Below are 27,972 nucleotides of genomic sequence, written 5' to 3' on the forward strand. Positions count from 1 at the left end.
CCCGCACTTTCTTCGACCTTGTTGGATCCCTCTCTTTTTTTCTTCTCATTCAACTGATGCTGTTTCTTACAGTATGGGTAATTATTTTTGTCCGAGTGAGTATAGTAATTTATCTTTGCCCAGATAAGTGAAGGTGGTTGTCGCAGAAAAGGTTTATAAAATTTTCCTACACTATTCCTATAAACTCAAAAGTTGGCAGAAAACTCGCCTATCTCTCAGCTCACACTCGCCAAAAGTCCCCGGCGTTCGACTCGTAAACTTAGTACTGCGGGTTCGAATCGTGGTCGCACCAAACATACTCGCTCTTTTATCCGTGGGAGCGTTATAAGGTAAAGGTCAATCCCACTATTCGTTGGTAAAAGAATAACCCAAGCGTTGGCGGAGCGTGGTGATACTTAGCTGCCTTCCCTCTTTTCTTACACTGTTATATTAGGGACGGGTAGGCGCAGATAGCCCTCGATTAGCTATGCGCGAAATTCAAAAACAAAAACAAAACAAGCAGTTGAGATGTTAACTCTGATAGTTCCAGTAAGACATAACTAAAAACATATCTTTTACTATCAAAAGCATTATTTGATGAAACAAGACGAAAACCAAAATAGCCAAGGACACTTCAAGATCTGTTAAACAGAATTTGAGTAAATTAATCTACGAGACAATTTTTGTGTCCATTTTACTTCCTATATTTTCTTACACTACTTATAACAGCGGTAGGAAGTGAGTATATTTGATAGAATTTTATTATTATTCAGGATTCCTATCAACCTACCTTCAATTAAAATTATTCTAGGCAGGATTACAATGAATTAATCTATGATACTTTTGGTACGATCAAGTATACCAATCGTAATTAGCTCTCAAATCGATCAAGAGGTGATGAAGAGTTAGTAGTTTGTACTTAAAATATTAATAAAATAATAATAACTTTGAGCCGTTTTATAAGCCTCTGTGCTGCAGCTGAAAAAAAAACATATGATATGCATATTATAAAATAAACTTGCCACTTTGTTTTTCATGTGGTTTTGTTTAAAGTACACATTAAAGAACAGCATTAGAACAAATGAACTACGTTATATGTATATTTCAATTGTAAATTCTAATACTTCTCTAAACAACTGGAATATCAAATCACGTCGATAATAGCTCATCGAACTCTAGCTGTCTTGAACAATTTGTGTAGAATACACGTGCAATGGGGTCTATTCGAGAATTTATCTACATTTAGAGCAGGTTTTCTGGTTTAGTTGTGACATTGGAAGGCTCGGCATGAACAGGTAGGTTGAAGCGTTCGACTCGAAATCTGAATGTCGCAGGTTGAATTATGATCGCACCAAACATGCTCGCACTTTCGGCCTTGGTGGCGTTATAATGGATCAACCCCATTATTCGTTCGTAAAATAGTCGCCACAGAGTAGGTCGTGGATGATGATGACTAGAGGCCTTCCCTCCAGTCTTACGCTGCAAATTTAGGGACAGCTAGCGCAGATAGATCTCATCTAGCTTTTAGCGAAATTCGAAAACAAACAAATATGCTTTGAACTTGAACCGAGGAAAATGTTATGAAATTAAATCCGAAGTAAACAACCAGTGCTTACATGCGGTATTGGCAGAATGCCAGGAATTGAAACGAAAAGCCAAGAAGGAAGTGTAGCTTGTTTCTTTTGGAATTTCGCGCAAAGCTACTCGAGGGCTATCTGTGCTAGCCGTCCCTAATTTAGCACTGTAAGACTAGAGGGAAGGCAGCTAGTCATCACCACCCACCGCCAACTCTTGGGCTACTCTTTTACCAACGAATAGTGGGATTGACCGTCACATTATAACGCCCACACGGCTGGGAGGGCGAGCATGTTTGGCGCGACGCGGATGCGAACCCGCGACCATAAGATTACGAGTCACACACCTTAACGTGCTTGGCCATGGCGGGCCAGGAAGTGTAGCATAAATAAGACAGAAAATCATAATTACGAAGAATTTTCCAAAATCAAGGCAAGTATTTAATAACAATGACAAACATTAATTTGTTTCATCAGATATAAAAGCAAATAATGTTTATTTCAAAAGTGTTTTAGTAAATTACCATATGTTAATTGCAAATGTTTCGTTACATCACAAGTGTTTTAGAAAATTATCTCACGTTTGTCAAAAGTACGGTTTTATGTCATAAATGTTTTAGTTAAATATTGTTGCTCTTTGCTTTCCCTTCAAGAAGAGAAACTATCTCAGAATTATAGCGTTTTGTGTTAGAGTTTAGAACGATAAATTAATCTTTTTGCACTAAAAAGGTTCAGAGAAACTGTATCATTAAATACAATTTCCGATACATTTTATCCCATAATGGAAATTAAAGTCAGTCATATTATATGCCGTAATAGTCCGCATAGATACCGTACACAGCAGTACAGAAACGGATGAATTTTGTACCAGTAAAGAATATTCAGACACATTTTATCCCAGTACAGAAAGTTCAGAGATATTGTACGACTATATAAGAAACGTAAATTAAGACACACGTTAGTTAGTCTTGCAGACAAAACAAGCTCTACGGTGCGACAATAATTATTTCTTATTTACTTAATGTTCTATGTTTCACAATAAAGACAACTGAACCAACGGTGGACTCAAGAGATAGCTCGATGTGGCTTTGCCATCGTGAAAACTCACATACAACTGAATATAAATAAACATTCCGAACGCTATTTCTTACAGACAGGTACTTGTATCATAACAATGTTTTCTTAGTTGGCACTTCATGTATGCTTAACAACTCATGTTCTCATTAAATAAGTTCTTTTACCCACTTTATTTTTTTCAATTAACAGCTCTTGAAGAATGTATAAATAGATCTCAAATGAATTCAAGTGTTTGACAAACTTTACTATCATGTTTCTGAGCATAGGTGCGTGCTACTGATATATGTTTCAATTTTTTTAGGGTTACTTTCAGTAACTTTATTGATTATAGTGTCTGTAATATATTTAATTCATAATATGTATAATGTATGTTGTATTAAATGGCTAACTTAAATAGCATTCCACAAACTATGTTTGTCGTTTTTTAGACTGTCTATATAGAAACATGAATAGAGTGAGGTTGTAATACTATTATGATGAACACTTCTACTTGTTCAAAATCTTTAAAAAACTATTTAGAATATGTAACCGTTTACAATGTAATAGATCTAACACTAATGTCTCATGTGATGTGTAAATCTATGTTATTATGTTTATCAGTTTTTCGTTTTATTCACTTTTTTATTATGATTATTCAACATTATTAGTTTGGTATCTTGTTTAGAAACAACCTAAATTATATGGGAAATTGACGACATTATGACTGATAATAAGTGTAAATCTTATTCTCAATCACCTATATTAATCACTCAATTAATTATCAAATTCTGATCCCCATTGGTTGATAAGATCAGAAGCTACTGAATATAACAAACTGCTTTACTTTTAACAGTTTTGATGAATCTTATTTAACTCGACAATAAAGTGTTATATTGTTTCCCTATATTACAATAAAACTGAAAAAAATGCAGAAAACCTGGAAATATTAACATAAAGTAAAGCCAGTGAGTTCTTTCCTCCATACTGTTTCAAATAACTATTGAAATGGAAAAGACGAAAATAGATCAATAAAAATATTTCATGCTGCAACTGGAATTGACAAAAATGGAGAAACATGTAAACTTAAGTGTAGTCTTTCTTATATGATCAGAAACCATGATTTCATTTGATAAATGCAAGTTTCCTATCAAAAATTTTCTGGAATATAGCGTCATTTAGTTTTACTCAAACAGTATATGCCTGTCGATTAATGAGATTTTAAATTAAAATTATGAAAAAATCACATCTAGTAATGGTTTCTGACTGTATATGTGGTAAAGCATCCATTGTGAACTTTATCAGACTGACAACCGCTGCTTTCATTTGTTAAAATAAAACTAGGTTGTTAGACAACATAGCATCCAATAAAAAAACTGTATTATGAACGAGAGCTTTTACTGTAGCTAATCTTACTTCATATCCCACAAAAGTACTTGGAGAATTGGTTAATTACTTATCAAAATTGGTCTGTTAGTGTCACATGATAGTGTGATCCAATAATATCATTGCATAAGAAGTTTTGAATTCTGTTACAAAGATCTTTTGCAATATTACCTTGACCTAATTACTTAACTTACATATAAGTTATTTTGCTTTTACAAATAGATTTTCCATAAGATACGGAGAGTTCTAAATTAATATTCATTTTTTCTATCACGTAAAAATTGTTTACAAATCGGTAACAAAACAAACTCTTACTCAGTTCAATTTATTATTTCCTTTATCACAATGAATAATTTTTTATTGTTATGTTTATGAAGAAAAATTTAAACTGATGAAAAGAGAATAACATTGATAACAAATGAATATTTTTCTTTATTCATCTAGAATTTTTTGGAAATACTCGTCTCTTATTTTAAAAACTACATGTTGTCGTCTTTCTTTTTGGTTATTGTATCAGCTTTTTATCAGTTGACTCCATGAAGCCATTGTTTCTTTATCCAGTGTTTATTACGTGCTTTGCCGGCCTGTTCAAACAAAAACATGAAAACTTTGTATGACTTGATTGTCAACTCTACGAGAATTTCGAAGGTACCGAATAACCAGTAGTACCAGATACATATGTTATAATTGTGTAGAACACCTTTCAAACTTCTTTTGGCACAATTAATGTATAATTCCACTCTTATCGTTTCTAGACTTTGTTCTTAGCTGTGCTATTAGTTCATTTAGCAATATTATTGCAACAAATTAGTGAATGTTTATATGAAAGAAAACGTGAAACAAAAATAATACTTCCTGACAACCTAGTAGTAGACAAGGCTACTAATAGAGAAACATTAATGTTTTTAAACAAATATTTTAGAAGCCTCGTATTATTTTGCTTAATAATAAGAAGTGTGATACAGGTTACAGTGAAGTATCAGTACACACGTGTATAAAACAATGATGATTATAGAACAACAATGATTTTATAAAACATGTTGAGAAAGTTTTCGCTGCTCGTTTAGCGTTTAGTTTAGTCTGTAATTAGTTAATGCTATCAGCTGGCTTATGGATCAAATATCGATAACAAGAATATGAGTACAGATAAAAGATAAATTTCAGGATCAAACATTTCACCACGTGGTAATATTTCTTCTAGAACATTTCTTCTTCGAATTGTCAACACTTGAAATATGTTCTACATAAACTAACCTAAGCAAGCATTTCAATATGTGTATCGAAAAATGTTCCTGGAACAGAAGAAATACACAGAGAGACAGATTAACGAAAGTTTTCTTTTAAATATAAATTACACTTTATTTCTTACTTGATTCAGTATATTCTTTTGTGTATTCTATAACCACAAAATAATCAAACTAAATTTCAATGCAATTTTTTTATTTCAATATTCAGTTTACAATAAGTTCAAGAATATATTTTTCTTGTACTATATAACCTTCTGGTGTTATTTGAATAAAGGTACGATTTCAGAATATCATTTCTATCAGCGATAATCTGGTCCTAAAAAACAGTGAAAAAAGAAAACGTATATGAACTTTCATATGAATTGAATTAAAATCACAGAATTGTCAATGTTATTATAAGTAAGTTATTTTATTAACTTTACTGATTTTTAAAGGATAGGGGAAGAGTATTCGAATTGACGAGAAACGTAATTGAAATAAAAATTAATCTGAAACGTTTGGTGTGGGTATTAATACATTTATTCAGATAAAGTTGGGAACAATGTTTCCACCTTCTTTGGTCAACTTCAGTTTAACAAAGAGCTGCAAATTTTGTCTTTGTTAATCTCAGGATGTTTGTGTTTTAAAAATACCACAAATTATTTTGTTACAGTTGTATTTGGTTTCATATGAACTATACAAATATATTTCTTTATATATATACGTAATTTTTCAATTTATATATGTTTAATTTACATAAAATGTTTATATAACAGACTTATGTATAAATATCTGGTTTCTTGTGTGAGATATAACGTATCACACAGGTTATTCCACTTATGAATTTTCAACTTTTTCTTCACAGTTACATGTAAAGTAGAAGTTAAAATGTTCCAATCTTACCCTTTAATAAAACTGAAAATTTCCATTCTGTACAAATATAACAATTCTCTCTCATTTCTCAACGAGTTAGCAATGACTTGAGTGAATTTAATCACTAATATCTGGAGTCGGTTCTGTGCGATTACAAATTTCTCATAGCCCACTGTGTAGCTTTACTTTAAGAAAACAACTTGACCTAAGGCCCTTATGTTTCTCATTTTAGAATAATAATTTTTAATGTGTAAACATTTTAAGCTATTAGACATTACACATTACTCACAAAACAAATCACTTTTCTTAACCTTCAGAGAGCAGCATTTTTTTAAATATTCAGAACTTTTAAAAACAATAAAGTTAATAAAGCAGGTTCTTCCAAAAAATTAACAAACCACTGACGACATTGTATGATAGTTATTAAAAGAGCATTCTATGCATTCTTATATCATGTGAAACAATATTCACATTAATAAAAGATATGTTGCATAAGTGAAGAATTTTGATACTTTTGGGCTACACTCTTACCAATGAGAGTGCAAGCACGTTTCATGCGATAGGAATTTGAACACGCGATCTATAGAGTCACAAGTCGAGTTTAATGGTAAGTGGTTAAATTGATTCGAAACGATTTCGTATTTAAATTTTGATATACTCACTTATTTATATTAACTTCAACATCGAAATTAATTGAGCTCTTACCAATTATCATCCAGAAATGTGATATAATGCATTTTCGTATTTACATAATGTTGGGATATGAAGCAATCATGCTGAAGGCCATAGCTGTGAGTTACGAAACTCTCGTATGTTATATGTAAAATTATGCGAAGGTCATGTTTCATAATTGGCTGTTTCGTCAGATATATTGCGAAACGAATTTAAATAACAAATGAACTCAACAAATTTTATGTAAATGTTTTTAATTTATTTTTTATATTAGTATCCTTTCAATGTCCGAAATCATGACTTATAAACATTATGGTGTTTACATCTTTACTTCGTCGAAAAGTAAATTACAGAATTATTTCTTTCTCTCTCTTACAATCTGAATTATTTGATGTAAAATATTTAATTTGTTTTGTATTTTACATTTTATTATTATTCATTTGTTTGCCATACTTCTGTTGAGATTAGGATTGGTATGCTTATGTTATGTTTTGTGAAACTTTCACTTCGAGTTTATTTATGACTATATTATGTATAAAGTTCTCATATTACTTAAATTATACGTTCCATGGTTGTTTCATTTATTATTTCTTATTTACTTAATGTTCTATGTTTTACAGTAAGGACAACTGAATATATGGAAGACTCAAACAGATAGCCTGATGTGGCTTTGCTACAATAAAAGCACACATACAACTGAATATAAATAAATTCACCGATCGCTATTTTCTATTGATAGGTACTTATATTATTACAGATTCTTCCCAGTTGGTATAGAATGTAAGAGTAACCTATCATGTTCTCGTTAAATAAGTTTCTTTATCCATATTATATTTTCAATTAAAAGCTATTTAAGAATGTCTAAATAGTTTTGAAATCAATGCAACTGTTTGATGTACCTTACTATCAGGTTTCCGAATCATTGGTATGTGCTTTGTGTGGTGTGTTCCATTCTTTTTTAAGGTTAGTTTCACTGACGTTTTTAATTATAATGTCTGTAATATATTTAATTTATAATGTCTATAAGTTATAATGTATCAAATGGCTAACTTAAATAGTATTCCGCAAACTATGTTTGCCTCATACAAGCCGGTCGGTAAAGAAACATGCATTCTGCAATAGATATTACACATATATAGCGTGGTTGTAATACTATTATGATAAACTCTTCAACCTCTTGAAAATCTCTGGGAAACTAAACAGAAAATGCAATGGTTAACAATGTAATATGTCTAACACTAATGTCTCATGTTAAGTGTAAATGTGTGTTATAATGTTTATTAGGTTTCATTTTATTCACTTTTTTATGATTCCACTACATTATTAGCTTGATATCTTGTTTCGGCGTAACGTAGATCTTATGGGAAATTGTTTATATTTGGGCTGTTAATAACTAGAAATGTTATTCTGTATTAGTTGTATTAATCTCTGGATTTATTATCTAATTTTGATCACCTTTGGTTCATTAGATTACAAGTTAGTGAATATAGTAAAACCGTTTGTACTTTTAAGAGTTTTGATGAATGTTATTAAAATAAACAATAAAATATAACACCGTTTTCCTGTATCACAGTAAAACTGTAACCATGCAGGAAATATGGAAGTGTAAAGGTAAAGTAAGGTCAATGTTCTTCTTCTTCCACACTGTTTTAGTTACTTATTAAAAAGGAAACGATTAAAATAGGTAAAAAAAATATATTATATGTTGTGACTGGATCTGCCATAAATGGAAAAATATATAAATTTATGTTTTATTTCTTTTAAATCTTCTGAAAACATTTATTCATTTGATAAAGTTTCCTTTAAAAAAAATGTTCTTGAATATAGCGCCATCTAGTTGTACTGAAACAGCATAAAAGGAAAGAAAAAAGATTGTTTTGTGTAAGTGCCTGTTGACTGAGAAGATTTTAATTTGAGATCATAATAAAATCACATCTAATAATGATTTCTGACTGTAGATGGTAGTAAAGATTCAAAGCAAAACTTAATTAATTATATGATCACTGCTTTTATTTGTTAAAATGAAAATAGGTCGTTTGATGTCCCAGTATATAGTAAAAAATTGTATTATTAAAGAAAGCTTCTTCAGTTGCCAATCGTACATCATATCCCATAAACGTATTTTGAGGATTGGCTATTTAAGTATTAAAATTAATCTGTTAATATCACATGAGTGGGCGGCCAAATAATATCACTGCATATACAGTTTTGAATACTGTTCATAAGATATTTTGCAATACTACATAAATCTGATTACTTTAGTTAGATACAAGTTATTTTAGTTTGAAAAATAAATTTTCTATAATTCATATACGAAGATTTCAATAATAATATTCTTTTTTAATTGTAGAAATTGTTTACAAATTAGGGAGGAAACAAACTCTTAGTTAGATATATTTATTATTTCCCTCATCATAATGACATTTTTTATTATTATGTTCCTGAAGAAAAAAATATAAACAAACTGAAGAAAAGAGAATAACATTAATAACAAGTGAATATATTTTATGATTCATCCAGATGTTTTGTTGAAATATTCGTCTTTTCTTTTTAAAACACATATTGCAGTTTGTCTTTTATATATCAACTTCGCATCAGGCTGACTCTCTAAAGCTATTTTTCTTTATCAAGTGTTGATTACGTGCTTTGCCAGCTCGTTCACACAAAAACATGAAAACTTTGTATAACATGATAGTCAACTCTACGGAATTTGCAAAAGTACCGAATAAGCTGTGGGACATATGTTGTAATTGGAAAGAACACCTTTTGGATTTCTTTTGAAACCAATGTACAATTCACTCATTGTGTTCATAGACTGTGTTCTTGCACTGGTGTTAATTCATTTAGCAATATTATTGGAATAAACTAGTGAACGTTTATATAAAATAAAATGTAAAAAGAAAAAATTATACTTCCTAACATCCTAGAAGTAGGCAAGGCTACTAATAGAGAAACATTAGCTGCTGTGGTACAGCATAATATAATGAATACTAAACACCAGACACAAAATAGTAAAATAAATTGTGGATACATTTCATAGGAAATATGAAAGAAAACATTATGAAAGCCTCATAACATTTAGAAAAAGAGAGATATATTTGCAGGAGAAATGAACCTGGTCGTACAAAAAACGTTAAATACATAATAGGGTTAAATGACAATAAACCTATAGCACACAGACCTCATAGAATTCTAGAGAAACACAAGTTTGAGTAAAAACAGTGTGTAAAAGATGTGCTTGAACAGGAAGTAACAGAGGATGGTATGAGTCTACATCCTGGGTTGTATTTGTTACTTGAACAAGAAGTAACAGAGGATGGTATGAGTCTGCATCCTGGGTTGTATTTGTTACTTGAACAAGAAGTAATAGAGGATGGTATGAGTCTGCATCCTGGGTTGTATTTGTTACTTGAACAAGAAGTAAAAGAGGATGGTATGAGTCTGCATTCTGGGTTTTATTTGTTACTTGAACAAGAAGTAACATAGGATGGTATGAGTCTGCATCCTGGGTTGTATTTGTTACTTGAACAAGAAGTAATAGAGGATGGTATGAGTCTGCATCCTGGGTTGTATTTGTTACTTGAACAAGAAGTAATAGAGGATGGTATCCGTCTGCATCCTGGGTTGTATTTATTACTTGAACAAGAAGTAATAGAGGATGGTATCCGTCTGCATCCTGGGTTGTATTTGTCACTTGAACAAGAAGTAACAGAGGATGGTATGAGTCTACATCCTGGGTTGTATTTGTTCCTGAGAAGGACGGAAAACTAAGGTTTTCGGTAGAATTTGAAAAAGTGATTGTTGTAACAGTTGAAGACATTTATCTGTTTCGTAATGCACAGGAAACTTTAGAAAGCTTGAATAATAGAGAACACTTTTCGTCTATTCATTTCAAAGTGGATAATGGTGTACATAAAAGAGAAAGAGATAGGTAGAACTGCTTTTGTGTTACTTTAACAAAAATATTAGTTCAACAGAATGTACTTTTTTATGTAATGCTACTTCAACATGCAATAGATTAATGAATGTTGTATTATCAGATCTACAACATTCAGGATGTTTCTGTGACTTAGATGACGTTATAGTGTTCGCTGCAGTTATGGAAGAACACTTAGAAATATTAAACTTGTATTTGATAGATTACGAGAAGGAACTTCAAATATTAAATATTAAACAAAAGAAAAATGTTGAGGTCGAATCTTATTACTCAAATAAAGTAGATTTATCTTATGATGACGAAGAGATAAGTGAAACCGAGATAGAAAATTAAAATTTAGAATGCGTTAATACCATATTAGATGATGGAAGTGTTGACACAGCGTGTGAAGTGACGTCATCGTCCCTGTACCCAAGGGCAGTATGTCAAGAACATCTATAACTAGGTAAGCTGATTCTGTTACTAATGATTATAGCGTAAGACCACATGGTCCTGATCAACTCAACCAGAAGTAATCCTTACCCCTACAAGAAGTCGAGTGAAGTGCTATTGACAAGTAGCTGTACCTTGAATAAAGAATGACATTAATAGAGTTAAAGCTAGCTCTAGTTCCGAAACTTGAGCTGTGCTACAAGCTTTTAACAATATGTTAAGCCATATGCGTAGCTGTAATTAGAACTACGTAGACAATATAGGATGTGTATGAACACTGCTATATAGTTATATAAATATGTGTGTGTGGTGATAAGACACTTGTCTTTGTATGTTTTAGTAGTTGACATATGAGTAAGTTTAATTCAGTGATTATTCTATGGATAAGTATTAAGAGAGCGGCACAGAATGTGAGTATTGTATCACTAAAAAGTAAGACGGGCATGATTTTTATTTGAGAAGGTTTTTATATTATCAAGAGATAAGTGGATAATTGTTGAAAATATACCGTTTCCATAGTACGTTCGATTAATAGTTTGATTCTTATATTATTTTATTAAACGTAAAATAAGAGCTTGCCTTGTCGATACTATGCCCTAAATAAAATATAAATCGGTTTCATTATCGAACAGAAGTAATCACATTAAAGAATAGTGGATATCTCAGATTGGTTAGAACTTGTTCTACTCGTATCCCATGAATTACATTATCCTATAGTTTTAGAAGTAAACCTAAATATACAAGAAGTCTGTTAAATATAAAACTACCCGACAGGCAAGAACTATTTACTGTAAAAGAGTTACAGTTAATTCAAAATATGAATGTAGATTCAAATCTCAAAGGATTGTCAAACATATAAGATGAAATCTGAAACTCGTCCTGTTAGAGAGCTGGGTAAATTATCAACGAATTTCAACAGCATGTACACCAAGTGAGAATAACAGCAAAGTAAGAAGCTTAGGTAAGTGAAAGTTGACTGATTCAGTAATGATAACATTATGTTTTTTTTTGTAGTAATACTATTAAGTACGGTGCTATACACAGTACGTGAAAGATTTGCTTTACTGATATTTTGAAAGTTAGATGGGCTATGTAAATACAAAAATTATACCAGAATAGGGCCAGTTAACAACAGAAGGTTGTCTTACTCACAGGTAACCGAAGTAATTGAATTATTTGACGATAGCCCATCTGATTTTGATGTAGAGTGATTTATGGGAGTAATTCATGTTAATATTAAATTCGTAACTAACTGGCGAGGTTAGTTAATCATAAAATAAATATATAGATCAAAAGTAATAACATTAATTTATATATATATATATATATGTTTTATCATACAAAAATGAAAATTTCGATAACCGGTGTATAAGGACAATATTAATTTGTCACAGACGATAACAAAAGAAGTTATCAATTATTTCCACAAAACAGTTAATCAGTGACAGATAAAAGAATACCTACATGACGATACTGTTTTCAAGTAGAAAAAAATGTGAGCGAGAAGTTTTAACTCATATATCGAAGTGCGTGTAATACAGTGAAGAGCGCGAGTAGTTACAACGTTCCAGTCCGAGAAGACATTTCCGGTATGAGTTCTAAGAGAAGACCAGAGAATAACTAGGAGAAGACGTAAGAAGAATGAAGACGTATCTTGATTGTTACAGATAGTGTACAATTTGATATATTAATTAAACGTAATACAACATAAAGTACACGTATATTAAACTCTTTCTTCTTAATTTGGGGCCCTGCATGGCCGGGTGGATTAAGACGTTAGTATCGTAATCTGTGGGTCGTGGGTTCGAATCCCAGTCGCATCAAATATGCTCGCACTTTCAACCGTGGGGACGTTATAATGTGACGTTCAATCCCATTATTCGTCGTTAAAAGAGTAGACCAAGAATTGGCGATGGGTGGTCAAGACTAACTGCCTTCCCTCTAATCTTTCACTGCTAAATCATGGACGGTTAGCGCAGATAGCCCTTGAATAGCTTTGCGCGAAATTCAACACAAACAAACTTCATTTGGAGTTCCTTTTATCATGAAGAATTACATTGGTAAAGAATATTATGTGTAAAATTTAGTATCATTCAATGTGTTTACTAACCATTACTATATATGTGAACAACTTTATAATGAATACATGGTATATATATATAAATATGCATTATTAACAGAAGATTGTTAATTGTGATGAATGTAAGATGTAAGGATGGAAAGAAAGAGCTTCCACGATGAGATCTTTATCAGAAATATAATTTTTTTTAAACAGGTCGCAATTTTAGAAGCCTCGTATTATGTTGGTTAATAATAAGATGTGTGATACAGGATACAGTGAAGTGTGAGTACACACGTGCATACAACAATGATGATTAGAGGACAACAATGATTTTATAAAACATGTTGAGAAAATTTTCGCTGCTCCTTTAGCGTTTAGTCTGTAATTACTCGACTCTTTGCTAGGTTAGTAAAGGGTTATGGAAACAATGGATCCTCCATTAATGAGTGGAACAAAGAAGAAACTGACAGTTTGACACAACTACAGTATGAGATAAAGTTACAAAGATTGTTTACTTACAACTTTAAAACTTCCTCAAATGTAAACAGCTGGCTTATTGATCATATATCGATAATAAGAATGTGAGTACTGATACAAGATCAATCTCAGGGTCAAATATTTGACCATGTACTAATATTTTTTCTAGAACATTTCTTTATCGACTTATCAACACTCGATATAAATCATACGAAACTATTTCTTCTAGAACGGATTATCGAAAGTTTTGTTTTAACTATAAATTACACTTTGTTTCTTACATTATTCAGTTTATTGTTTTCTGCTTTCTATTACAAAAAAAAATCACACTAAAATTAAAGCAAGGTTTTTTTATTTAAAATTTAGTTTGCAGTAATTTCAAGTATATATTTTTCTTGCACAATATAGCCTACGGGTTGTTAATTGAATGGAGGTAAGATTTCAGAACCTCATTTCTGTCGCCGAGAATCCGGATCCTAATAATCTGTAAAAATAAAAACATATAAAAAGTTTCATATAAGTTGAGTTAAAAGTACAAAGTTGTCGATGTTGTTATAAATATGTTATTTGATTAACTTTACGATTTTTATCGGATTGGGGATGTTTATTCGTGATGACGAGAAATCCACTTCAAGTAAAATTGTATCTCAGGAGATTTGGTATGAGTATTAAAACTGTTATTAAGATAAAAGTAGAGAACAACGTTCCAACTTTCTTAGGACATCTTGAGGTTAACAAAGAGTTCGAAACTTTCTCTTTGTTAGATTGCGGAAGTTTTTGTTTGAAGACAACTACAAATTATGTGATTACTGTTGTAATTGGTTTCAATATGCACAAAATATGTATAATTTTTTGAACAACTATTCCACTTATGAATCTCCTCCTATTTTCTTACACGTGATTGAAAAGTAGAAGTGAAAATGTTCTATTCTTACTCTTTAATAAAACTGAAGACTACTTATTCTGCACAAATACAACAATCTTCTCTCTTTTCTCAACGAGATATGGATGACCTTAGTGACTTTAATCCCTAATATCTGGTTTAGGTTTTCTGCGATAATTAAACTTCAGATACCCCATTGTGAAGTTTTGCATTAAGAAAAAAATGTGAGCGATGGCCCTTATGTTTCTCATTTCATACCTAATATGTTTTACAATGCGTATAAATTTTATGCTCTTAGATAATGTGCTCTTATTACACATTATTTAGAAACACAATTATACTGTGTAAGAAAATGTTTACTTTTTCTTGCTTCTGGGCAGAAACTGCTCTTTCCCAATTGCTTATGCCTAAAGTAAATGGAAGAGGTCTAAATTTCTCTTTAAACTTTGCTCTTGTGACTTGGGTAACGAAATTTTTAAATTTACCATATTTCCAGAACATTCCAGGTATATTCAGTGCTGAGTTGCTGATAGAAAATTTTCTCGAATTTACAAGAATTTTCAAGAACATTCTAGAATGTTGCAGAACTAACAAGCATTTTCTCGAAAGTTGTAGAATTTACAAGAATCTTGAAGAGCCTTTTAGAATTTTCAAGAGTTTTCCATAGTAATATATACACAGGAGTTCACCACTCACACTTCAATTTAGTTCTAGCTACCTAAGTGAAAATAAATTTGTAAATTCTCCATTTACAAAACTTTATGTATTTTTTTCCACCATTGAAATATTCCTCACAAATCAGTACGTACAAATGTTTCATATTAAAATGTAATATGAACACTTAAGACATTAGGGTTTTGTGGTAAAGAATGTATAAATTATGGCATATTTTTGTTACTAGTTTTTCACTTTTCTATTAGAGCATTCAGTTTCTTTCCCAGAAACAAAAATATTAAAATACTCAAATGGATTTATAAACTACTTGTAATTCTCTTGGATTTTGTTCGATCTTGATAAAAGTGATTTTAACGATTTTGATTACCAAATTTGTTAATAAAAATTACTTATCTTTGAGATGATTGAATGTTCTTTTTCTCATGTTTTGAAGTCAATTGTAACGTCAGTTGCAAAAGAAGTACTTTTTCATTCGTTCCAAATAATATACTCTTCAACATGCATATGATATTTAAAAGAATCGTGTATAAATGAGTTTGAAACATTGCCTAAAGGCCCTTCCGAGGTTAATAGGATCCAATTTCTGTTTGAATTTAGGAGAAAAACAATTTCAAATACATTTAAAACATTCTTTAATGATGTAACTTGAGACACGAAGTTTTCATCATCTCGTTTGCATTTAAGGGCATCGAAGAGCTGAGTAGAAGACTTAGTGTGATAACTGATATCTAACTAAAAAACAACTTGTTTTGAATTTTGATTTAGTTCAAAATAACATGTTGACACTGAGTGAAACCTTTACTTTTAATTTCGAGAAATGTGAAGACTCAGTCATATTTAACAGACTTAGTTAAGCCTAACACGCAAAGTTGTAGGTGTGACTTTAAAGTAATATCGTTCATTATACGATACTCTCATATGGTTCATTTTAAAACATCCCTACCACAAGTTATTAGACTGGACTGTTGGTTTAGTAATAGTATCTGCATACTTTAATAAACTTATTGCAATGTCCGAAAAAACTAAATCTGTCATACGTAAAACTTTACGTCAGAACATATATCACACTTAGGTTTCTTACACTTCGTTGTAAAAGTTGAGTTTGATTTTTTTGAGAGATATCTTCTTATGATAATATAAAAACGACTTCCTATGAAACGGAGAACATACAAAGTATAGAATATTAAGCCTTTTCTCAGCGGAATCACACATCCCACCCCTAATTACCAATAAAAATTTATATAATGTTCCATGATACTGAACATTTCGAAACCTGTTGAACAAATATCCCAAGTAGACCCTTCTGTATTTGTGTACATAACTTGAAACAACCAATTGAACTGTCCTGAACAGTACAGCAACACTATCCAGTTAGGGTTCATGTCAACAGGAACAAAACATTTTTGTGAATGAATATATGTTGACTTACATATTTATGTTTCGTTTGCTGTCCCTGTTTAATGACGTCACTAGGTTTATAACGGGTAGTGTGTGTGTTTGTTTGTTTTTTATAGCAAAGACACATCGGGCTATTTGCTGAGTCCACCAAGGGGAATCGAACTTCCGATTTTAGCGTTGTAACTCCGTAGACTTACCGCTTTATCAGCGAAAGTCAAAGTAAAGCGAGTATAACGTCAGTAAATATGAGGTAGAACCGCTCGTTCTACAGACGAGTGCTATAGAACTCAGTTGAGGGTAAGGAATTTTCTTTGAACAACCCAAGTTATTATAATCGTCTCATCTTACAGACAGGAAGCTTCTTATACTCTTATCTCAGGATGCAGGTGAGCCTAATCATATTTTTGTGTATATACGAAGAATCACGAAAATCTTTGTTTCAGGAACTTGAAAGATAACCTACAATAATGAGACGAAAGAACAACTTGATGAAGATATTTTTGTTTTAACTACGGCGTTTCGTTAATAAAAACTAACGAAAATATTCCAAAAAATAACAACGTAGAGGTTCAAAGCAAGCTTTATCTCAATCCACACATGAGTACAATCCATTAATAAAAGGTAAAACAATGTATGCCATGAACTAATTAAAGAAGTTAATTAAATAACGAATAGTTATAAGTTAGTTTGTTTTTGAATTTCGCCCAGCCACTCGAGGGCTATATGCGCTAGCCGTCCATAATTTAACAATGTAAGAAGGCAGATAGTTATCACCACCCACTGTCAACTCTTGGGCTACTCTTTTAACACGAATAATGAGATTGCACGTCACATTACAACGTCCACATAGCTGAAAGAGCCACCATATTTCTTGTGACGGGGAGTCGAACTTGCGACCCTCAGATTAGGAGTCGAGCTCTCTACCCAAGTGGCAGCTAAAGAGTAACACGAAAACAAAGATGAAATATGAAGTTTTGAATATGAATTTGTATGTTCCTCGAAATTAGATTATGATGCTCTAGTAATCTACAAATCATATCGTATCTTCATAGGCCTCCACAGCTGCTAAATCGTTTCTCGGAGGAACCATCCACCCCCTCAACTCGTCCCAAATGAAATTTTGTATATTATCCCAAGATGTTGAACGAAACAGAATAAAAGGTATTTTTCGAATGGGTCTTTTTTTTCTTTTCAAAATACCTTTCATTTACATAAATTATTCGTATTTGTTTAAGTTTTGCTTCATAATTAACTGAACTAGCGTATGAGAACCAAACTTTTGTCCCTCTATTTGAGGGTGCGTGTCCTTTCCCTACAGCAAAGCCACATCAGGATATCTGCTGAATCCACCGAATGAAATCGAACCCATAATTTTATCGTTGTATATCCTGAGACGTACTGCTGTACCAGCGGGGGACTCCTAAATCTTTTAACAGTTTATTAAATACAAGAATAAAATATGATCTGTTTTCCTGCATCACAGTAAATCTGAAACCATGCAGGAAATATGGAAGTGTTAAAGTAAAATACAGTTGTTTTAGTAATTTACTCAAAGGGAAACGATGAAAATAGGTCAATAAAATATTATATGTTGGGAATGGAATTGGAAAAAAAAATGTAGAAAACTATAAATTTAAGTTTAATTGTTTTTTAATGTTTTGAAATTAGGATTGCAGTTAATAAATGGAAGTTTTCAATAAATTTTTCAGGAATATAGTGCCACCTAGTGTGACTTAGACAAGATAAAAGGAAATAAAAAATGATTTCTTTTACGTATGTGTCTGTTGACTAAAAATATTTTAATTTAAGATTATGGTAAAATCACATCGAATAATGATTTCTGACTGTAGATGGTAGTATCAAAAGCGAAGTTTAATTAGTCTGATGGTAAAGCATCAACTGTGAACTTTATTATATTGATAGCAACTGCTTTCATTTGTTAAAATGAATATAGGTCATAGTATTTAGTAAAAAATTGTATTATGAAAGAAAGCTTCTACTGTCGCGAATAGTAGTACTGTACTATTGTACTAGGTACTGTAGCTGTACCTAGGATAAAAAAACGACATTAATAGAGTTAATGTCAGCTTTAGTGACGAAACTAGTGGTGCACTACGAGCTTTTAACAATATATAAAGTTAAATGCACAGCTGTAATTACAATTACGTAGACAATACAGGATATATATAGACATTACTGTATGAGTTATATAAATATGTGTCTGTGATTATAAGATTTATATGTTTTAGCAGTTGACAAAACTGCAATTTTAGAACGGTAATTATTATATAGATGAGTGTAAACATGGCGGTAAAGAATGTGAGAATTACACCACAAGAGAGTAAGACGGTCGTGATTTTTATTGAAGAAGAAAATTTTATATTATCGTGAGATAAGTGGATAATTGCTGAAAATATATCGTTTCCACAGTACATTCGATTAATAGTTTGATTACGAGAAGAATTAATATTGTTCGAGAAATGGTTTAACGTGAGTGGTCTTGTTAGTTTCGATGACAGTGTAAATTTCATGTGACAAATTCCGGAACAGCTATATCATGTTCAGTAATGATATTATAGGAATTATTACCTATAATATTATAGGAAATTATAATACCTAAGATAAATAATATCTTGTTAAGATAAAATATTTGTTATTAGATTTAAAGAATATTAAAGAAAGCTTTTCTATTTTCGATTGAACTCCAAAACGTGGTTCAATAGACGCTGGTGGAAATATTTTGAAATTTTTGCAACCACAGATAATTTACGTGAATTAAAGAAGAAAACAAAACATCAAAAACAAGTATCTATAGAAATGTTTAATTCAAAAGGAAATGAAAAATGTATCATTAAGCTCGAGTAAACATTATTACCACTTTGATACCTACCTAAATAAGACTATCTGAGAGTCAAAAAGCAAAAACTAAAATGTTAGTTTTCAATTCTAGATTTCAGAATTTATTTATTATTATTATGCCTCTCGATTCCGTAAAAGAACATAGGGCCGCAATCGCTTGCGGATTCATTAAAAGGCTGGTTTTTTAAGTGAGTAGATTGTCAGCACACTGCACAACCCCCAACCAGGAGGAGAAACCTTAGCCCTCCCTAATTTTGCAGTGTAAGACTAGAGGGAAGGCAGCTAGTCATCACCACCCACCGCTAACTCTTGGGCTACTCTTTTACCAAAGCCTAGTGGGATTGATCGTCACATTATAACGTCCCCACGGCTGAAAGGGCGAGCATGTTTAGCGCAACTGGGATCCGAACCCGCGACCCTCGAATTACGAGTCGCACGTTTTAACACGCTCGGGCATGCCGGGCCAGAATTCAGAATAATTATCAACAATTATCATTTAAAGTTGAAAATAGTGTGACTGAGTTATCTACGTTAGTACAAGTATTGTAGGCAGCTAGAGACAGAAAGGTGAATTCATGGTTTATTCGTAAAAGTGAATTACATAAACTGTCAGATGAAATTATTGTACATAAAGTGAAGTAATGACAGCCGCAGTAAAGGATTCACAATGAGTGTTCATAAAGATACCTTTGAAAGCAACAGATAGATATTTCAAATTATTTAGGATTGTATACTTAAACCATTCGTTAGCTCTAACTGTGGAAATGACAGATAAAGTTATGCTGAAATATACACAAGGTTCCATAGTGTATGTGATCCTGCACTATGCAAAAATAGAATAATTTTATATTTACAAAATTAAGACACCAGGAACATGATTATTTTATCTGTAAAAAATGAACTTACCTTTTCTATATAAATCGGTTTCGGTTATCAACCTAACGTAATTAAATTAAAGAATAGTGGATATCTTATATTGTCTAGAACTTGTTCTACTAAAATCCAATGAATTACATTATTCTATAGTTTAACAAGTAAAACTAAATATACAGGAAATCTGTTAAATATAAGAATTCCCCTACGGGCAAGAACTATTGACTATAAAAGAGTTACCGCTAATTCACAATATAAATATTGATTCACAGGCCTGTCTAACATATAAGATGAAATCCGAAACTTGCCCCGTTCGAGAGCTGGGTAAAGCTTCAACTAATTTCAACAACATGTAGACCACGTGAAAGCTAAACCAATGATGATTATAGAACAACAATAATTCTATAAAACATGTTGAGAAAGTTTCCGATGCTCGTTTAGCGTTTAGTCTCTAATTAGTTGACGTTATCGAGGTTTGTAAAGGGATTGTGGAAACCATGGATACTGTATTAATGAGTGGAACTAGGAAGAAACTGTAACATCTTGACACCACTACAGTATGGAATAAAGTTACGGAGGATTGATTACTGAGAAAGTTAAAACAACCTCCAATATAAACAGCTGGCTTTTTGATTAAATATCGATAACAAGAATGTGAGTACAGATAGAATATAAAACCTCAGGGTCGAATATTTGGCCATGTATTAATATTTCTTCTAAAATATATTTTTTTTTCGAATTGTTAACATTCGAAATATATTCTATAGAAACTAACCTCAACAAGCATTTAGTTCTGGATCGAAACGGGTTCATGAAACACCAATAAAAAACAGATAGAGAGATATTTACTACTTTATTCAATTTCTTGTTCTCTGTTTTCTATTACTGAAAAAATCAAATTAAATTTCAAAACAAAGTTTTCTATTTAACATTAAGTTTATAGTCATTTCAAGTATATATTGTTCCTTCACTAAAAACCTAAAGTTTGTTAAATGAATAAAGTTCACATTTCAGAACACCATTTCTATCGGCGATAATTCAGATCCTAAGACGTTGTGAAAATAAAAACATATATAAAGTGTTATTTAAGTTGAGATAACACCTCATATTGTGGATGTTGTTAAAAGTAAGTTATTTAATTAACGTATGACTTTTAAAGGATTGGGGAAGTTCATTCGTGACGACGAGAAACTTAATTGAAGTGGCAATGTATCTGAAGACTTGTGGTTTGAAACATTTATTAAGATAAAGAAGAGAACTACGTTTCCAACTTATTAGGTCATCTTCATGTTTATAAAGAGTAAGATACTTTCTCTTTGTTAATCTGAGGACGTTTATGTTTTAAGACATCTATTAATTATTTGATTACTGTTGTAATTGGTTTCAATATCCACTACAAATTAATCTATATGTTTAATTTGTTTATTTATATAATTCGTCGTTAAATATTCATATAAACCACGTATATATATATATCACTGTAATGTAATGTAAAAAATAATTTATCACAAACTCTATTACACTTATGAATCTCCTCTTCTTACAGCTACTTGTAAAGTAGAAGTTAAAATGTTTTATTCTTACACTTTATTAAAACTGAAGATTACTTGTACTGCACAAACACAGTTATCCTCTCTTTTCTCCTAGCGACTTATCGATGACTTTTGTAACTTCAATCGCTAATATCAAGGGTAGGTTATTTCCAATAAATAAAATTCAGATAGCACTGTTGCTTTCCATTAAATAAACAAGGTGACCTAAGGCCCTTATGCTTCTCATTTTAATCCCAATACGTTTTTAATGGTTATAAATTTCAGCTTTTAAATATTACACATTACTTAGAAATTCAATTAACCATCAGAAAGCAGCAAATTCTTTAAATATTCAACACTTTTAGAAAATTAAAGATAACACAGCAGCTCCTTCCAAAAAATAACAAACCAGTGACGATATGACGTGATAGTTATTAAAATACCACACTATGCATTCTTATATCATGTGAGATAATATTGACATTAATAAAAAATACAGGATTATGTCCTTACCGTTAACCTTAAACAAATCGTTATCTCTAACTGTGGAATTGTCAGAGGAAGATATGTTGAAATGTGTAGAATGTCCACTTAGAGCATGTGACCACAAACCATTTAAAAATAGAATGGTTATCATCTTAATCTTATAAAATTAATCTTATGACAAATTCCCTATATTACGGCTAACAATATGTATAAATATAATTCACTAGATATATGATCATACTCTGATCACCATTGGTTCATTAAATCAGAACTTCGTGAATACAGTAAAACCGTTTTAGTTTTAACAGTCATGATGAATCTTATCAAATTCCCAATAAATTGTTACAGTATTCCCATATCACAGTAAAACTGTAACCATGCAGGAATTATGAAAGTGTTAACGTAAACTAAAGCAAATGTGCTCCTTCTTCTACTCTGTTTTGTTAATTGTTGTAAAAGAAACGACCACAAATAAATAAAGAAAATTAATTTATATTCCGACATGAATTGTAAAATATGGAGAAATCTATAAATTTAAGTTTATTCTTTTTAATGTTGTGGAATATAGTGACATTTAAGCCTCTGTGCTGCAGCTGAAAAAAACATATCATATACATATTATAAAATAAACATCCCACTTTCTTTTTATGTAGTTTTGTAAAAGATGCACATTAATGAATAGTATTAGAACAAATAAACTACGTTATATGTGCATTTGAATTGTAAATTCGTAATACTTCTCTAAACAACTGGAATATCAAATTACGTCGATAATAACACATCCAACTCCATGTCTTCAACAATTTGTGTAGAATACACGTGCAGTGGGGTCTATTCGAGATTTTATCTACTTTTAGAGCAGGTTTTCTGGTTTAGGTGTGACATTTTTATTGGAAACGAATTGACCTTTTGTTTTCACTTAATGGCGACATAGTATAAACTGTTGTTGTTAATCTATTCACATTCACTTGTTAAAACACGTGGTGCAGAAATCTGTACACGCTGGTTTGTGATAATATACGTTCTAAGAAGACTCGGCATGAACAGGTGAGTTGAAGCATTTGAATCGTAATCTGAAGGTCGCAGAATGAATTATGGTCGCACCAAACATGCTCTCACTTTCGGCCTTATTGGCGTTATAACGGTTCATCCCCATTATTCGTTGGTAAAATAGTCGCCACAGAGTAGGCAGTGGATGATGATGACTAGAGGCCTTCCCTCCAGTCTTACGCTGCAAATTTAGGGACAGCTAGCGCAGATAGATCTCATCTAGCTTTTAGCGAAATTCGAAAACAAACAAATATGCTTTGAACTTGAACCGAGGAAAATGTTATGAAATTAAATCCGAAGTAAACAACCAGTGCTTACATGCGGTATTGGCAGAATGCCAGGAATTGAAACGAAAAGCCAAGAAGGAAGTGTAGCTTGTTTGTTTTGGAATTTCGAACAAAGCTACTCGAGGGCTATCTGTGCTAGCCGTCCCTAATTTAGCAGTGTAAGACTAGAGGGAAGGCAGCTAGTCATCACCACCCACCGCCAACTCTTGGGCTTCTATTTTACCAACGAAAAGTGGGATTGACCGTCACATTATACGCCCCCACGGCTGGGAGGGCGAGCATGTTTAGCGCGCCGCGGGCGCGAACCCGTGACCCTCGGATTACGAGTCGAACGCCTTACGCGCTTGGACATGCCGGGCCCAATAAACGAGTCTAAATATTATAAAACTACACTTGAGGTTTTTCTTTAATAAACCCATTGATTAATTTCGTTATTCAAATAATCTTGTCAAAATAGACTAATAATAAACTAGCCTAACTAAGCATTTGATTCTGTATCGAAACGTGTTCCTGGTAAAGAAGAAACACACAGACAAACAGATTAACAAAAGTTTTCTTTTAACTATAAATTACACTTTATTTCTTACTTTATTTACTTTATTGTTCTTTATTTTCTGTTACGTAAAAATCAAACTAAATTTCAATGCAAGATTTATTGATATCAAAAATCAGTTTACAGTAATTTCAATATATTTGTCTTTCATTATATAACATACGGGTTGTTGATTGAACAAAGGAAAGATTTCACAACATCATTTCTATCGGCGATAATCCAGATTACCAAGAAGCTGTAAAAAGAAAAACATTTTTCAAGTTGAATATAAGTTGAATTAAAAGGACAAAACTGTGGAAGTTGTTGTATGTTATTTTATTATAACATATATATATATATACCAGTGGGACCTTGCGTAACAAATAATATATCACAGACGCTATTTATGAATCTCCTCCTACTTCCTAATACATCTAATTTTAAAGTACATGTTAAAATGTTCCATTCTTACCCTTTAATATAACTGAAGATTACTTATGATGTACAAGAATAACAGTCCTTTCTCTTCTCCCAACGACTTATCAATAACTTTAGTGACTTAAATTGCAAATATCTGATGTAGGTTCCATGCGATAAACAAAGCTCACATACACCACTGTGTAGTTTGTATGAAATAAACAACGTGTACTGGTGCTCTAATATTTCTCATTTCATACCAATACGATTTTCTAATGTGTATAAAATTTAAGCTCTCAGACATTACACATTACTTAGAAAACTTATTACTTATATTAACACTGAGAAATTGAAAACTCTTTAAATATTCAACAGTTTTAAAAACAGTAAAGTTAACAATGCAGCTTCTTACAAACGTTAACAAAGCAGTGACGATGTTTTGTGATAGTTTTTAAAAGACCAGACTAAACATTCTTATATCATGTAAGATAATGTTCACATTAAGACATAAAATAAGTCACGAACATTGAAACTACTCTTTTGCCCATGAGAGAACAAGTATGTTTATCTCGATAAGGATTTCAATAAGCAATTTTCAGATATATGAGTCGAGAGGTATGGCCTAGTGGATTAACTTTATTATTTGAAAAGTTAAACTTTGAAACATATCTGTATTTAAATGTTGATATTCTTACTTATTTATACTAACCTAGACAATGAAATTAAGTGAGTTGTTACCAGTTTTATCTCCACCAATACGATTTTATGTGTCCAAATGAAGACTGTCATTCATTCTTAGCTCATTACACAAACGTATTGCGCCTATTCTTTGTCTTTTTGATCGTGTTCCTCTTGTTAATCTATCTCTGAAGTTAGGGTCACTGTCAGAAACCAAGCCTACGTCTGGGTCTCTTCTAAACATATTCTTCTCATATCTTCCATTACCATTATATATTCTGAAATCTTTTTTCTTATCAAAACCACTTTTATTCCCACGTCTGCCAAGAGCTCTACTATTTCTCCCTATATCTCCGTAACAACCATAACCATTGTGGATGTTTCGGGTTATTTTGTCACTTCCGTTTTCAGCGTAACTTCTCACAGTGTAGACCGTAATCACCAAAAGTAGAATGAAATTCTGTAAAAAAATAAGTAATTTTTTGTGAAACTATGACCATTAAAAAACAAACTAATTGCTTTTTCTGTGAGGAAATTCTCTAGACCCATAGTTATTTCACAGAGAGAAACAGTTACACAAACTAGTACGATGTAAATTAGCTTATCCTGTAACATTTCCCCATAAAGTTTGAATATTTTATTGTGAAATATTCAAACATAGAACAGACTAACTATTATATATTTCACTAACAATGTAATGAGATCAGGTCTCCAATGAACAGAAATTAATTTTGGTCTATTTGTCTCATATTATTTTGCCACTTCTTATACTGGAATAATACTATGCACCAAATACAACTATTTGTCTCCGGTGAGCTGTGCTAGAGTTTAACCGATAAGTAACTTACAGAATAATCTGTAAAACACTTACCACTAGCCTCATCTTCATTCCAGTGCAATAAGCAAAAAGACCTTGATATCGGCTCAAAGTAAGATCGTTATGTTAATAGTGTTCTTCAAATTTACGAACTTTTATAGCGTATTGTAAATACGCACTCACAGTGAAGGCCACAGCTCTGAGTTACGAAACTGTTATAACCCAGATTACTATTTCCCGATTTCAAATTATACAAAGGTCGTACTTTATAATTGTCTTCTTCTCCAGATGTATTGACAAGCGACTTTAAATCACAAATCATCGCGACAAACTTTATAGAAATGTTTTCAGTTTTCTTTCTGACACTGATGTACTTTCAAAGTACGGTATCATGTTGAATAAGCCTTATGGGGTTTATATTACTTTTTTCCAAAAGTAAAACACAGAGTTATTTGTTTCCCTTCGTTTCAATCTGAATTATTAAAAAACTTTAATTTGTTTCTTTTAATGTTATACATTATTATTATTTATTTGTTTGTCACACTCCAAACGAGTTTAGGTTAGGTACAGTTACGTTATGTTATGTGACACTTTTTAAATAAGTTTATTTAAGCTATTTAGATGAAAATTTAACATTTTACTTAAATTATACGTTAACGGTGCGTCCAATAATTATTTCTTAATGATTTAGTGTTCTATTTTCATAGTAGAGACAACTGAATATACGGAGACCTCAGCAGACCGATGTAGCTTTCCAATAACAAAAACACACAAACACAACTGAATATAAATAAACTTTCCGAACGCTAATTTTTTATTGTCAGATACTTATTTAATAACAATTGTTTCACAGTTGGTATAGTATGTGTGATTAACAACTCATGTTCTCATTAAATAAGTTTCATTGGTGTTTCAATCAAAAGCTGTAAACAGATCTAAAATCGATGTGAATATTTACTTTACTTTACTAGCTTGTTTCCGAGTAATTGGTACGTGCTTCGTATGGAATGTTCTATTCTTCTTGAGGGTCGCGGGTTCGCATCCGAGTCGCGCTAAACATGCTCGCCCTCCCAGCCGTGGGGGCGTTATAATGTGACGGTCAATCCCACTATTCGTTGGTAAAAGAGTAGCCCAAGAGTTGGCGGTGGGTGGTGATGACTAGCTGCCTTCCCTCTAGTCTTACACTGCAAAATTAGGGACGGCTAGCTCAGATAGCCCTCGAGTCGCTTTGTGCGAAAATTCAAAACAAACAAACAAACAAACAAATCTATTCTTCTTTCAAGGATAGTTACACTATTTTTATTAATTATAATACCTGTAATATAGTTTGTGTTTTATCGAATGAATCAATAGATTTCTTATTAAATTTTGATCCTTTCTGCGTCATTAGATCCAAAGCTAGTGAATATAGAAATACTGTTTGACCTTTAACAATTTTGATGAATCTTATTAAATTGTACAATAACATGGTACACTGTTTTTCTTTATCGCAGGTAATCTGTAGCCATGCAGGAAATAAGGAAGTGTTAACGTAAAGTAAAGCCAAAGACACTGTTTTACAACACAGTTTCAGTTCATTATTGAAAAGGAAACGACGAAAATATGTCATTAGAAATATTGTATGTTGGGACTGAAATTGACAAAAAATGGAGAAATCTGAACTTAAGTTTTATTTTCTTAATGGTTTTGAAACCATGATTTCATTTGATAAATAAATATCTCCTATCAAATATTGTCTGGAATATAGTGATATCTGGTGTGACTCAAACAGTTTAAAAAAACGTTTTTGTGTATGTGCCTGTCGACAAATGAAA

General features: G+C 31.7%; 2 protein-coding genes and 2 long non-coding RNA genes across 6 annotated transcripts in view; 1 reads left to right on the forward strand and 3 right to left on the reverse strand.

The window, feature by feature from the left end:
* Positions 1-6,826, reverse strand: part of LOC143254204 (uncharacterized) — a 301,500-nt gene extending 294,674 nt beyond the window's left edge. Inside the window, exon 1 of the long non-coding RNA XR_013030089.1 lies at positions 6,797-6,826. This is a non-coding gene — a long non-coding RNA (uncharacterized LOC143254204). The remainder of the gene's footprint in view (positions 1-6,796) is intronic.
* LOC143254190 (uncharacterized) overlaps positions 1-27,972 on the reverse strand; it is a gene marked incomplete in the record, with an annotated part of 711,062 nt that overhangs the window by 610,112 nt on the left and 72,978 nt on the right.
* Positions 11,184-27,888, forward strand: LOC143254211 (uncharacterized). Of its 3 annotated transcripts, none has more exons than XR_013030101.1 (4): positions 11,184-11,542; positions 11,960-12,093; positions 17,680-17,788; positions 27,652-27,888. It is a non-coding gene; the product is annotated as an uncharacterized LOC143254211 (long non-coding RNA). The 3 variants fall into 3 exon arrangements; XR_013030100.1 differs by having other exon boundaries at positions 12,019-12,093; XR_013030099.1 differs by having other exon boundaries at positions 11,184-12,093.
* On the reverse strand, positions 25,373-26,407 carry LOC143254200 (uncharacterized). The gene is made up of 2 exons (XM_076508998.1): positions 26,213-26,407; positions 25,373-25,801 (listed from the first exon to the last, which is right to left on the reverse strand). The coding sequence occupies exons 1-2, from the start codon at positions 26,228-26,230 to the stop codon at positions 25,427-25,429; spliced, it is 393 nt and encodes a 130-aa protein (XP_076365113.1). The 5' UTR covers positions 26,231-26,407; the 3' UTR covers positions 25,373-25,426.

Source organism: Tachypleus tridentatus, chromosome 6 (genome assembly GCF_004210375.1).
Source record: "Tachypleus tridentatus isolate NWPU-2018 chromosome 6, ASM421037v1, whole genome shotgun sequence".
Lineage (NCBI taxonomy): Eukaryota > Metazoa > Arthropoda > Merostomata > Xiphosura > Limulidae > Tachypleus > Tachypleus tridentatus.